The sequence below is a fragment of the Mobula birostris genome, chromosome 3 (assembly GCF_030028105.1).
Source record: "Mobula birostris isolate sMobBir1 chromosome 3, sMobBir1.hap1, whole genome shotgun sequence".
NCBI lineage: Eukaryota > Metazoa > Chordata > Chondrichthyes > Myliobatiformes > Myliobatidae > Mobula > Mobula birostris.
Window position 1 is genome coordinate 142,196,267 of NC_092372.1, and position 12,580 is coordinate 142,208,846.

The 12,580-nt window shown below is 37.0% G+C and overlaps 1 protein-coding gene across 4 annotated transcripts in view; it reads right to left on the reverse strand.

Annotated features, from left to right (window-relative positions):
* Positions 1-1,629: 1,629 nt before the first annotated feature.
* Positions 1,630-12,580, reverse strand: part of phf14 (PHD finger protein 14) — a 268,298-nt gene continuing 257,347 nt past the window's right edge. Inside the window, exons 18-19 of one of the 4 annotated variants that reach the window (XR_011885414.1) lie at positions 6,030-7,422; positions 2,016-2,099 (exon numbers count right to left, since the gene is read on the reverse strand). Coding sequence is in view for 2 of the 4 variants with exons in the window: in XM_072253393.1 (XP_072109494.1) it covers positions 2,022-2,099 (78 nt within the window). In the remaining 2 variants the exon portion in view is untranslated. Of the gene's footprint in view, positions 2,100-6,029; positions 7,423-12,580 lie in introns of all 4 variants that reach the window. The other 3 variants (XM_072253393.1, XM_072253394.1, XR_011885415.1) reach the window with 3 other exon arrangements.

Sequence of the window (12,580 nt, forward strand, 5' to 3'; positions counted from 1 at the left end):
CAAAAGCAGTGTGTCCAATTCAGCATGGCGTGTGCCTTGGAAGGGTACTTGTGGGTAGTAGTTTATTATACTTCTGCTGCTTTTGGGTGCGCATGCACTGGTCGTGCATGCAGCCGGTTACAGTTGCTCCGCAGTTTCTAGTTTCTATGACTTTTGTAAACTTAATTGGTGGGAGTTTGCAGGTTTGGATGAGATTGCTAAACTTTTGGTTGTAGTCCACTATAGCTGGAGAGATTATATGTGAATGGGTTTACTTCAAGCGACAGTAGCATCAAAACTGCCCAGCAAATCAGTGGCACCAGACTACCTGCCATCAGGGACATGTATGCAGAAAGGTGCTGAGAAAGCGCCAGTAACATCATGAAGGATCCCACCCAGCCTGCTAATGGATTGTTTGTTCCACTCCCATCAGGGAGGAGGCTACGTAGCATCCACATTCAAAAAGTTACTTTCCCCAAGCAGTAAGGTTGATCAACACCTCCACATCCCCAACCACCACTACTTTTTCATTTCCTGTCAGTCAGCTCAAGTACAGACTCTCCTGTGCCTAGCATCACTTTGTGGACATACAATCAATGCATATAAGCTGTCTTAGGTATTTATACTTATTGTGTTCTCTTATTATTTTAATGTTCTTTATCTTACTGTGTATTTTTGTGCTGCATCAAATCCCAAATAACAATTATTTCATTAACCTTTACGCTTGTGTACTGGAAATTACATTAAACAATCTTGAAACATTCCATATGTGCTTTGCAAACAGAGGAGAACTTTGGGGATTCCATAAAGTAGTCTCTGCATTGTGAGTAGGCACAGCAGTTAGTTAAATGTGGGATAGACCTTTACTCATTTTTCCAATGATAGTTTATCCTTTCAGTACAAATCAAAGAAAGTTTAATGTGGAAGGGAGATCCATGTTAGATAAGTACGGATTTGTTCCTCTGGTGGTAATAAGCACTAAAATTAATGATAACTAAAATCTAATTTATTATTTCAACTAAGTTGCAATTTTCTTTTAAAATTAAATACTAAGTTATAAATTGCAGTATGAATACTTACCTGCCATTCAAAGTATATATTCATTTTGCAACCGTGTACAATAAATTAACATTAGGACATGGTTTGATCCGAACCAAAATAAGCAAAATTATTTTGATGAAAGCTTGTGTATGGTTGTCAAGGAAACTTCTGGGAACTGGGCCTTTAACGGGAAAGGGTATTTGTTGCACTGGGCTTCACTTGCAGCAGGGATCTGGCCTCTCATTGGATAACTGCACCTGGATACCATCTGCAGGGAAGAGGTAATTTCAAGGGCAGACAACAGTGTAGTCCACATGCAAGTTTGGCACCCAATTTAGACCTTTTGCTATTGGTAAAATGCGGTTTCTAATGAGGTATTTCTGTACTTTCAGTGAGTTTTAAAGTTCAAAACTAACTTTTTAATTTTATTTTAATGCCATAATCTTAATCTAAACCCATGATTGTATTTGATTTATCAGCATTGCACAGATTCAAAACTAAAATTTCACAGAAAATTTGGACTGAGTTATCTCCTGCCAAGACATCAGGTCTGATGAGTCCTCAAGAGCAAAGTACTGAACTTTTATGAGAACAGAACAAGTCATGGCTTCTTCTGAAAATCTACTGCACTAATTGCTTTAATTTCTTTAATGATTTTAATTCTGTTACAATCACATAGAGGATTTGAAATTTTATAAAAAGAGGTATCTGAGCAAGAAATATTCACTCACTTGAATTTGAGATTGTTTGAGAAGTACAGATAAACAATTGCTAAAATTGAAATATGAATGAAGGATTATCTATATACATACATACACGCAACATTTTATTAAAAAAGTTATGGAGGTATTTATTAACAGGTTTACAGACAAGGAACTAACTGACAACTTATAGTTGACAACGTAACAGCTGCAATGTAAGACAAAACAAATGCTTTCTAAGAGTTGATCTGAAATTGAGACATTTATCAATTTTATTTTCTCTATGAAGTCATTCGGTCCTTATTCATTTACTGGGGCGAAGTCATTTTCTTCTTCCACTTCTTCTTCATCATCATCCTCCAGCTCTTCTTCATCTTCCTGTGAAACAGATGTTGACTTTTAAGATGAAGCATTATTTTCTTCATTAATCCCAGACAATGGTAATAATGTTGCTTAATGTTTACAGTAACCTCTGATATAACCCTTTTTTTCATTTCTAAAACAATATCTGCATTAAGTCAATTTTCATTATTTTAATGCTGTAATGCTTGGGTATCACTTATATCTTTAAATACGATATATTGATCTAACATATTAGGATCCTGAGGAACCTTCTTTTTAATTTCTCTCTTGATGATTGTCACAATATAATCAAAACATAATTTCCTTGCTACGAAGAACCACAGACATTAATTCAATGTTGATTTGAAAAGATATTTAAGATATTGAAAATAAGGTTTACAAAAGTATTAATTATCTCAAACTAACCACACCAAGTTGATGCAGTGATACAAATTATTCTTTTACTCAGTTATTTCAGTCAACTGAACTATAAATTTTATTTCACAAGCATTTTACATCTCTGTATTTTATGCTCTCTATCCCAAAGCTTCCTGACAAGTCTGTCAATTTTCCAATTACTAGCAGCACCAAATATTATCTGAAGTTTGGTCAAGTCTATCACAGGGAAAAAAATCACGTCAGACAGCAGTATGCTGGTGATCTACCATAACTCCTATTTAAGGAATCCTGCTTGCCAGTCTTCGCACAGCCATAGTATGCCAATTGTTTAAATGAATTAGCGTCAGTATATTCTTTAGCAATGATTTGTACCCTGTGCCCAAAGTTCAATAGATGGTATTGCATTCAGTTTTAAGAAAGAAGCTGTAAATATGACACCAGCAGCAACCAATTTTCAATAAATTTTGAAATACTTTCATTTACTAACTTTACTTTTCTAAGATTCAATAAATTGTTGTATGAGACATTAGGAAATTTTAGTCAGACGTCAGTGAGACAAATGTAGGAGATTCAGCATTCAAGGAACAAGTCCAAAATATCACTGGATCTGTATTTTGCTGATGTATTAGATATTATCAATATTTAAAGTGCAGTGCAGAGATCGATGACAATGTGGATACTGTGACATGGCCTCACACAGAGACAGCAAATGATAGAAATATCCCTCTGCATTGTACTTGTTGTGATAGCTGTACTCCTTTCAATGAAGGATATGTGAAAATTCTACTGTATTTCAGCAAATGAGTGCATTCCACATTATCCAGCAGCAACTTACACTGGTTGTCATAGTAATGGATGATAGTGGTCTCTTAAAAGATGTAGTGGCATGTGGTAACCTGCTATATGAAATACATTGGCTCAGTAATAAACATGGGACTGTGAACAGTTAAGCCTGGTACCAATTGCTTTTATAGACAGATATAAAATATTTATGATAAATTGCAAATTTTGACACTGCAACTGCAAAGCAGACAGTGGTTTATTATTCAGGGAAAAGGAGACCATGGCTACATGGATCATTTTCATACGACAGACTCGACAACTTTGACATTTGCTTTGTTAAGAATTGTGAAGCAGCTGTCAAATGAATGCACCCCCTAGGGCTTTATACATTTTACAACTGTGCTCTCTGTTGTACATCTTTATTGGTTTTCATAAGGGAAGAAATGTGATTGCATGTGGAAAATGCCACCTTAATAATGGCTCTATGAAAGAAAGCTTGGACTGACTAATGACAAAAATGTGGCAGCAACTTACTTGCTCAAATGCAAATACTCTGCAAGAGAAACTCCTTGTAAATGTTAATTTTGCTGAAGAATTAAGAGGAAGATTTCTAACAGATGATAATTTTATTAACTTATTTCACTTGTTATGTTATGAGGTAAAGGGTTAACACAATAGATTGGATTAATGATTTCATCCTGATCAATACTCCACCTCTAAATAGGTGAGAAAGGTAGTAAAATTCAATGCCAATTCCCTAAAACAAAAAAAGAACAATGCATGCATCATATATTAGGAAAACCTCTATAATAACACTAGCTCTTCTACAGCTTTTCACTTTAAATTTCCAATCAATCAAATCTGTAATGAGCCTTTCTGGCTTCTGCCCCCTTCAGCTGCAGTTCAGATGACAGGTCTTTATCCTGTTCATTCCCTTCCATCAATGCTGCCTGACTAGCTCCTCCAACATCTTGTGTGTGTTATCAAGAGTTCCAGCATCTGCAAGATAGCTAAATTATTACTTAATCTGCCATCCACTTTTTGAGTACTCTAAACAATATTGTGATGATTGTAAAGACATTATAATTGGTATAATATGCAAGGTAGAGATCTCTTGAAAATGTCATCCAAATATTTCAGATAAGTTATTAATTTTATACAAGTTTTGAGTGTAATATGGTCAGGTGGGATTATTTATATCAGCATCATTGGTGTGCATGGCATTTAAAATGACACTTCATACATACTAGAATTAGTTTTTAAATGCAGGTTGACCTTCACTAATCCGACAGCATTGGGACCTGCGGAGTGCCGGATTAGTGAAAATGCCGAATTACAGAAGGATCACATTAAGCATAATCAGTTCCGGATTATCGAAGGACAGGTCGTTGGATTAGTGAAGGTCGACTGTATTAAATAGAGTTTACTAAAAATTGGATTAAAATCAAGCAAAGACTTCATCAACAATAATACTAAACTGTTTTATTAAAATAAACTGGAGAAAATGCTTCATTTCTATAACAAGAGCTGAAAACATTTGATTTTAAAAGTGCTTTTCTATGCAATTTATTTTTGCCAAGTACAGTATCTCTATTAGTAGTTCAAAAAAATTCTGTCTTTAAAGAAGGTAGTTATCATTTACCAAGAAGGTTGCAATTTCAGATTCATATAAACCCAAAAACAAGTGGAATGCTTTGCGTAATATTGCAATAAAATGTAATGACGGGCTCATTTTACAAGAATGATGCAAAACTAAGACTTCATCAAAATGCTCAGATAATGCAGTGGGTAGATAGATAATAGATTCAATTTTACGTTGGAAACTGTGAGAAGATGTGTTTTGGAAGAGTGAAAATGTTTGTGTATAGATTGAAGATTTATGTAATTTTATGAAATGCAAATACAGATAAACAATAAACAAGCCAAAGATTGTATTTCAGGGATTTCTTTTGTAAGAGCGAAAGCAAATTTCTCATGATAAACTGCATAACACCCATTGAACATTGGCAATTGATGACAGACATGGGAAGCATAATATAGAAATGCTCAAAATTTATGAAAGGCTTTAACTGAATCACAATGCTTCAGAGGAGATCCAATAGAGGTTTATAGATTTTTGGTATGATTATAATAAAGGCAATTTCTGTTCATTAGACATCAATGAGGCGGAATTGTTAACTAAAAATAGTTATTTCAAAGAGTGAGGAGGGATGGGGGAAATGTTGACATATTGCACTGGAACATTTTGTCATAGGAATGGATGACCATTCCATCATTCATGGATGTACAAGACTGCATTTCATCAGGACAGTGAAGTTAATTTTAGCTTACCCTGCATGGATTGCCCGTCTACTCTATTGTAGTATTCAAGCTAGGGAGGGTGCTTATCGAATTAACACCATCAAATTCAGATAATCTGGTGATTCAGTATTATCCTCAGAGACCTTGCTACAGTGAAAATGACTGACAGGTTTAGCTGTATGACACGGTGGCTGCAACTCCAGAAGTGCATTGCCTTGAATTACCTACTCTTCTCTATGCTCATCCTTAGTGCTTATGAGATTACATTCACTATTTCCATAATTAGCTAATTGTCATCTTTAGTTGGTTGGATCCATTGTTGGAAAGGACTTTACCATACTCTGAAAAGATGTATTACAACTCTGAGCCATACTCTCATACAATTTGTCATTTTATCTCCTCTCTTCATTCCTTATGCATATTTTTGAATTATTTTCAGAAATCCAGGAAAGTGGATAAATTTGTAATATTAAACTAACCCACCTTAGCCATGAATTTCCTTTGATATCTTCACTTTTGGATCAAAAGTTGCATTAATTAAAATCCATCCAAATATCCAACAGATTCCAAATCTATATGATCAGCCAAATGGGAACCAGATTAATAGACTGAAAAATCCATGAAATTTAAACTCATTGACCGTTTCAAGCAAGATTTCTTGGAAGTTGGCAGGACTGAGCAACAGTTTTTTTACAATAACAAATGATTCATGTAGTTGCTAAATGCTTAGCCTGTTCTATCCTTTATCGCACTGCGGACCGGTTTAATATTGACAATATTCTTGCGGATCGGCCGACCGGGGGGGGGGGGGGGGGGGAGAAGGGGGGGTGGTAGGGTTGCCAACGGACAAGAGAAGCAGTCAAGTACGTTGTGTTTACCCCGGGAAAGACTACCATGACCATGAAGCCTTGCATGGGCACCTACGTGCACATGTGTGTACGTGCCCATTTTTTTCTACAAATCATTTTTGGCAATTCTGTTCAGCGAAACTACACTGTGTATACATTATTTCTACTTTATATATGCAGTGTATCATATCATTCCTGCTTTTACTATATGTTAGTGTTATTTTAGGTTTTATGTGACACAGCGCATGAATATAGTGATAAGTCAATTATAAGTCACTTATAAGTCAAAAGCATCACAACATTTTAAGTAATGTTCGGATATTAAACACACAGCACATATTTTCCTCGTATGAACATATAAAATCATTGCAACACACCAATATCGCTGAATCAGCGGGAGCCCTGGGCTTATCTCCCTGCAACGAGACGGTGTCATTGAGGGGTGATGGGAGATAGCGATACTCGAAGGGGGTTCCTTACGTCCAGTCTATTCCACAATTTAGTTTTTGTTGCATTCATTGCAGAAAATCCCGCTTCGCAGAGATATGTTGGAAATGGAAGCAATGTTTTTAGTGATTTTGTGGCTATCTCAGGATATTTAGCCTTGACTTTGATCCAGAATGCCGGCAGAGATGTTATGTCAAACATACTTTTCAGCCCACCGTCATTTGCAAGCTCGAGGAGTTGATCTTCTTCCCGCGCTGACATGGATGTCGCGCGGGTAATGACCTTGTGTGCATTCAAGTTCAACAGTAGGCGTGACAAGGAATGAAGAAAGGTGCAGCTGGATCATATCGCCAAATCATATCGTTTCCTCGTGGCCCCGTAGCACATGCTTTGCGGCCTGGTGGTTGGGGACCGCTGCACTAGACTGTGTTCAGTATCTCCACAGAAGAGTTAATTACCCTTGCTTGACTGGATCCACATTCAAAAATCCAAAGTAAAAGATCACCACCCTACATTGGCAATGGCTGAGAATAGTTAGAAAATGTCTAGTGCATTTGTTTTTCGATGGTGGAATTCATGCTCTGTTTAAATAGAAAATTATTAATTCCATTTACTGTTGCATTCTAAACATAAAATTCAACATTAGGTATGACCTTGATAATCTCCTTCTACTTTATCATAAGCAATATCAGAATAATTTGAAAAAAAAGACCGCAGTTAGTCACCTGCAGTGGCATGCAAAAGTTTGGGCACGCCCGTCAAAATTTCTGTTACTGTGAGTAGCTAAGCGAGTAAAAGATGAACTGATTTCCAAAAGGCATAAGGTTAAAGATGACACATTTCTTTAATATTTTAAGCAAGAAAATGTTTTTATTTCCATCTTTTACAGTTTCCAAATAACAAAAAAGGAAAAGGGCCTGAAAGCAAAAGTTCGGGCACCCTGCATAGCAGGACTTAGTAATTCCCCATTTGACAAGTATCACAGCTTCTCGATGATGTTCAGGTCAGGGGACTGTGAGGGCCATGGCAAAACCTTCAGTTAAAAAGTTCTATTTTAACTTCATCAGTCCACAGGATTTGTTATAGAACTTATTGGCCGCATTGAGCAAAGGTATGTTTGGAGAAAAAAGGGTGCAGCATTTCATGAAAAGAACCCCTCTCCAACTGTTAAGCATGGGGGTGGATCGATCATGTTTTAGGCTTGTGTTGCAGTCAGTGGCACGGGGAACATTTCACTGGTAGAGGGAAGAATGAATTCAATTAAATACCAGCAAATTCTGGAAGCAAACGTCACACCATCTGTGAAAAAGCTGAAGATGAAAAGAGGATGGCTTCTACAACAGGATAATGATCCTAAACGCACCTCAAAATCCACAATGGACTACCTCAAGAGGTGCAAGCTGAAGGTTTTGCCATGGCCCTCACAGTCCTCCAACCTAAACATCATCTAGAGTCTGTGGATAGACCTCAAAAGAGCAGTGCATGCAAGACAGCCCAAGAATCTCATAGAACTAGAAGTCTTTTGCAAGGAAGAATGGGCGAACATCCCCCAAACAAGAATTGAAAGACTCTTAACTGGCTACAGAAAGCGTTTACAAGCTGTGATACTTGCCAAAGTGGGTGTTACTAAGTACTGCCATGCAGGGTGCCCAAACATTTGATTCGGGCCCTTTTCCATTTTTTTTGTTATTTTGAAACTGTAAAAAATGGAAATAAAAAATGTTCCTTGCTTAAAATATTGAAGAAATGTGTCATCTTTAACTTAATGCCTTTTGGAAATCAGTTCATCTTTTACTCGCTTAGCTATTCACAGTAACAGAAATTTTGACCGGGGTGCCCAAACTTTTGCATACCACTGTATATTCCACAAAATAAACCAAACAAGCTGACAGTAACATGCTTTTGTCCTCTGCTATCAGATTTCCTCCTTCTCCAGCCTTTATCTTTTTCACCAATCGACTTCCCAGCTCTTTACTTCACCCATCCCGGTTTCACCTATCACCTTGTATTTCTTCCTCCTCTCTCCCCACCTCTTACTCTGACTTCTCACCTCTTTTCTCCAGTCCTGATCAAGGGTCTCGAACTGAAACATCGACTGTTTACCCTTTTCAATAGATGCTGCCTGGCCTGCTGAGTTCCTCCAGCATTTTGTCTGTGATGCTGACAGTAAGTAGCATTGATGAGTTGAAATAAATTCTACGTTATCAAAAGGACAAACTTTAAATCTTTTAGTGTATATCCTAGAGATGTATCTAAATCATGCCAGCTTCAAAATAGCATTAATATTTAAAAAATATATTAATGGTTTTGACAAGAGGTATGCTGAAATAAAGTGCTCCTTACAGTATATCAACACACAGACACTTAGAAATAAGAGTTTTGCCCATGAGTCTGCTCTGTCATGCAACAGGACAGCACTGACTTGTGATCACGTACTTGTCTTTACCCAAGACTGCTTGAGGCTTTTGGTTAACAAGTCTAAGATTGACAGTTTTAAAATTAACAAATTATCTATATTGATTTATATTTGTATAAGAAAATTCAAAACATTTTGGTAAATCTAAAGCACACTTTTTTTCTCCTATCATCCCCCAAAGCTTAAAATATACTGTACTTCCTGCAGTCTGGAGCCCAGAAATCTGCATGAACCATGTGTGGTCTAATCAGTGTTGTATAGCTGTTTCATAACTGCTGGCTTCTTGAATTCTTGTTTCCTAGGAATGAAGTATTTTGTGATTTGTCTTTTTTTTCTGGTATTTGCTTGCATAAATGTCAGGACTATGGAGGCTCCCATGCAAAAGCAGAAGTCAGGAAATTCCTGACTAGATCTTAAGAACTGCACACTGATATCGGCGTATCAAATTCCTGTGATTTCCTAGCAGTGACACTGAGAAATTGGGCTATTAGTCTTGAAGGGTGTACTGGCTGCAGGTTTCAATGGAGAAAAATAGTTTCAGGGAGTCTGACAAGTTTCGGGTAACCTAAGACTTTAAGTTTATTAGAATAGCTCCGGTGTATCAAATTATTAATATGGTTTCCAGAGACAGAGGCATTTGGGTATACTCAAACTCTCTGACAAATGGTGAGCAGGTTGGGTGGTTGTCCGTTCATTTCTGTGGGTCAGGGTGTACATTCTGGCTTGAAGGCTTCGCATATGCAAGGAAGCACAAAAAAGTTGAAGCCACCTTCATGGAATTACCCTGGAAAGATCTACTCCAGCTTAGAGCAGATCTAGCTGGAAGTGTAGTGGGAGTTGATGGTGTCTTAGACTGAAATGTCAACTCTTTATTTTATTCCTTTCCATAGATACTGCCTGACTTGCTGAGTTCCTCCAGCATTTTATGTTTGTTACTCTGGATTTCCAGCATCTACAGAATTATCTTGTGTAAATGGTTGAATAGCTGTAAGATTGCAGAGTCTGATCATATCCATCAATTACTGGATTACTTAGTATTATATATTATATTCTGCTGTTAGCATTTCTTGTTCGAACAACTGTAAGTTTTAAATTTCAGATATGAGAACATCTTGATTCTTTAGCTCCCCTCCATTTGAACAAAATGTTTCCCTTCTTCCTACAAAAAAGGATAAACTTATTCTACCATGTTACATTCACCCTACAATTTTTCTCACTCCCTTATCCTATCTATACCTCTTTGTTGATAGTGTTCTTCCCACAACTTGCCTCTCTAATAAAATAACTAACTCTAAGAAATCTTCAAGACAGTCTGGGCTCAACCATCTTCAGCTGCTTCATAAATGACTTTATTTGTTCCTGAGGAGATAAAAATAAATCCAACTGCTTACTGTAATATTGTGAACATATCCAAACTTTGATAATTTTTGAGGAAATTTAGCAGCATATTTCTATAGATGTACTATGGAGATCATTCTGACTGGTTGAATCACCACCTGGAATGGATGCTCCAATGCACATGATGAAAAGAGGTTGCAAAGGCATGTAGATTCAATCAACTACCACCATCAAGGACAACTTCAGAAGGCAGTACCTCAAGAAGTTGGCTGCCATCATTAGGGACCCTCAACACCCAGGACATGCCCTTTTCACATTACTACCATCAGGGAGAAGGTACAGGCACCAGAAGATCCATACTCAACATTTTAAAAATAGCTTCTTCCCATCTGCCATCAGATTTCTGAACATACATTTAACCCATGAATGCTACCTTATTATTTGTCTTTTGATCTCTCTCTATCATAATTATGTCCTACACTGTACTGCTTCCACAAAACAACAAACTTCAAGACGTATGTCAGTAATAATAAACATGATTCTGATTCTCATTCAGTTCTGATTCTGCCTACTGTTCTACCATGCCAAGCAATCTACCTAACAGTGAATAACAACTCATTAATTTCACTTTCTCATCTGAAATCTTAATTTTGTTTCTCCTATGACTGATACTGCTACACCTGCTTTGAATTTTAAACCACTCAATCTTTGAAGTTTCAGGAACACAATTTAATTTAAAACTTGAATTTAGATTCTTTCTGGTAAGTTTAAGGTGTAGAAGCTCAACATATCTTTCAAACTGTGGAGCCCAGAATAACTCATGGTAAAACAGGCGTGGGCAACACATCTGGTCTTTGCAGTATTTCTTCCTGACTTGCATCAAGAGGGTGATCAGAATCAGGATAATGAAATGTACTCTAGGTTTATGTTGGGGCATGTTTTACAGCATTTCTTACCGTTTCAAGGAAACTTTTATTATTGGGTACCCCGACTGCCGTTAGATTTTATATCACTAGTATTGATAGTCATTGCTGATTTTTGTGTTCAGTATATTTTATTACATAAAGTACAACAGCAATTTAATACAAAATACTCCAGATTATTTATTTGAATCAATTTGCCATCATTTTTTGCTGTTTCCTTGAGAGCATCTCTTCCAGGTAAAAGCAGCTCATGGGTAACACATTTCCAGAAGCCCTTTTACACACATGTCAATGAGAAAATAAAAATATTTTGAAGTGGAAGAATGCAATTTATTCTATTTCAAGTCAGATGAGATTTTTTAAACAAAATAAATAATCGTGTTAACAGCTAAATAGTGCCAGCTCTATGACTGTCAGGACAGATTTTATTTAGAATTTGAGGAGAAACACACAGATTGGAAATCAGATCACTAAAGAACAAGCAGACAAGGAGTGGGAATAAAGGGGGCCTTTTCTGGTTGGCTGCCTGTAACTAGTGATGTTCCACAGGCGTTGGTGCTGGGACCACATCTTCCACGTTATATGTCAATGATTTGAATGACTAATTGATGGCTTTGTAACCAGGCTTGCAGATGATACGAAAATAGGTGTAGGGGTACGTAGGGTTGAGGAAGCAGGGAGTCTGCAGAAAGACTTAGACAGATCGGTAGTATGGGCAAAGAAGGCAAATGGAATATAGTGTAGGGAAGTCATTCACTCTGGTAAAAGAAATAAAGGTGTAGACATTTTTCAAAATGGGGAGAAAATTCAGAAATCAGAGGTGAAAAGGGACTTGGGATTCCTCGTGCAGAATTCCCCAAAGGTTAACTTGCAAGTTGAGTTGGTGAAGAAGGCAAATCCAATTTCATTTTGAGAGAACTAAAATATAAAAGCAAGGATGTAATGCTGAGGCTTTAAAAGTCACCTGATTTAGCCAGAGGATGGTGAATCTGTGGAATTCATTGCCACAGACAGCTGTGGAGGCCAAGTAATTGGGTATAGTTAAAGCAGAGGTAGATGGGT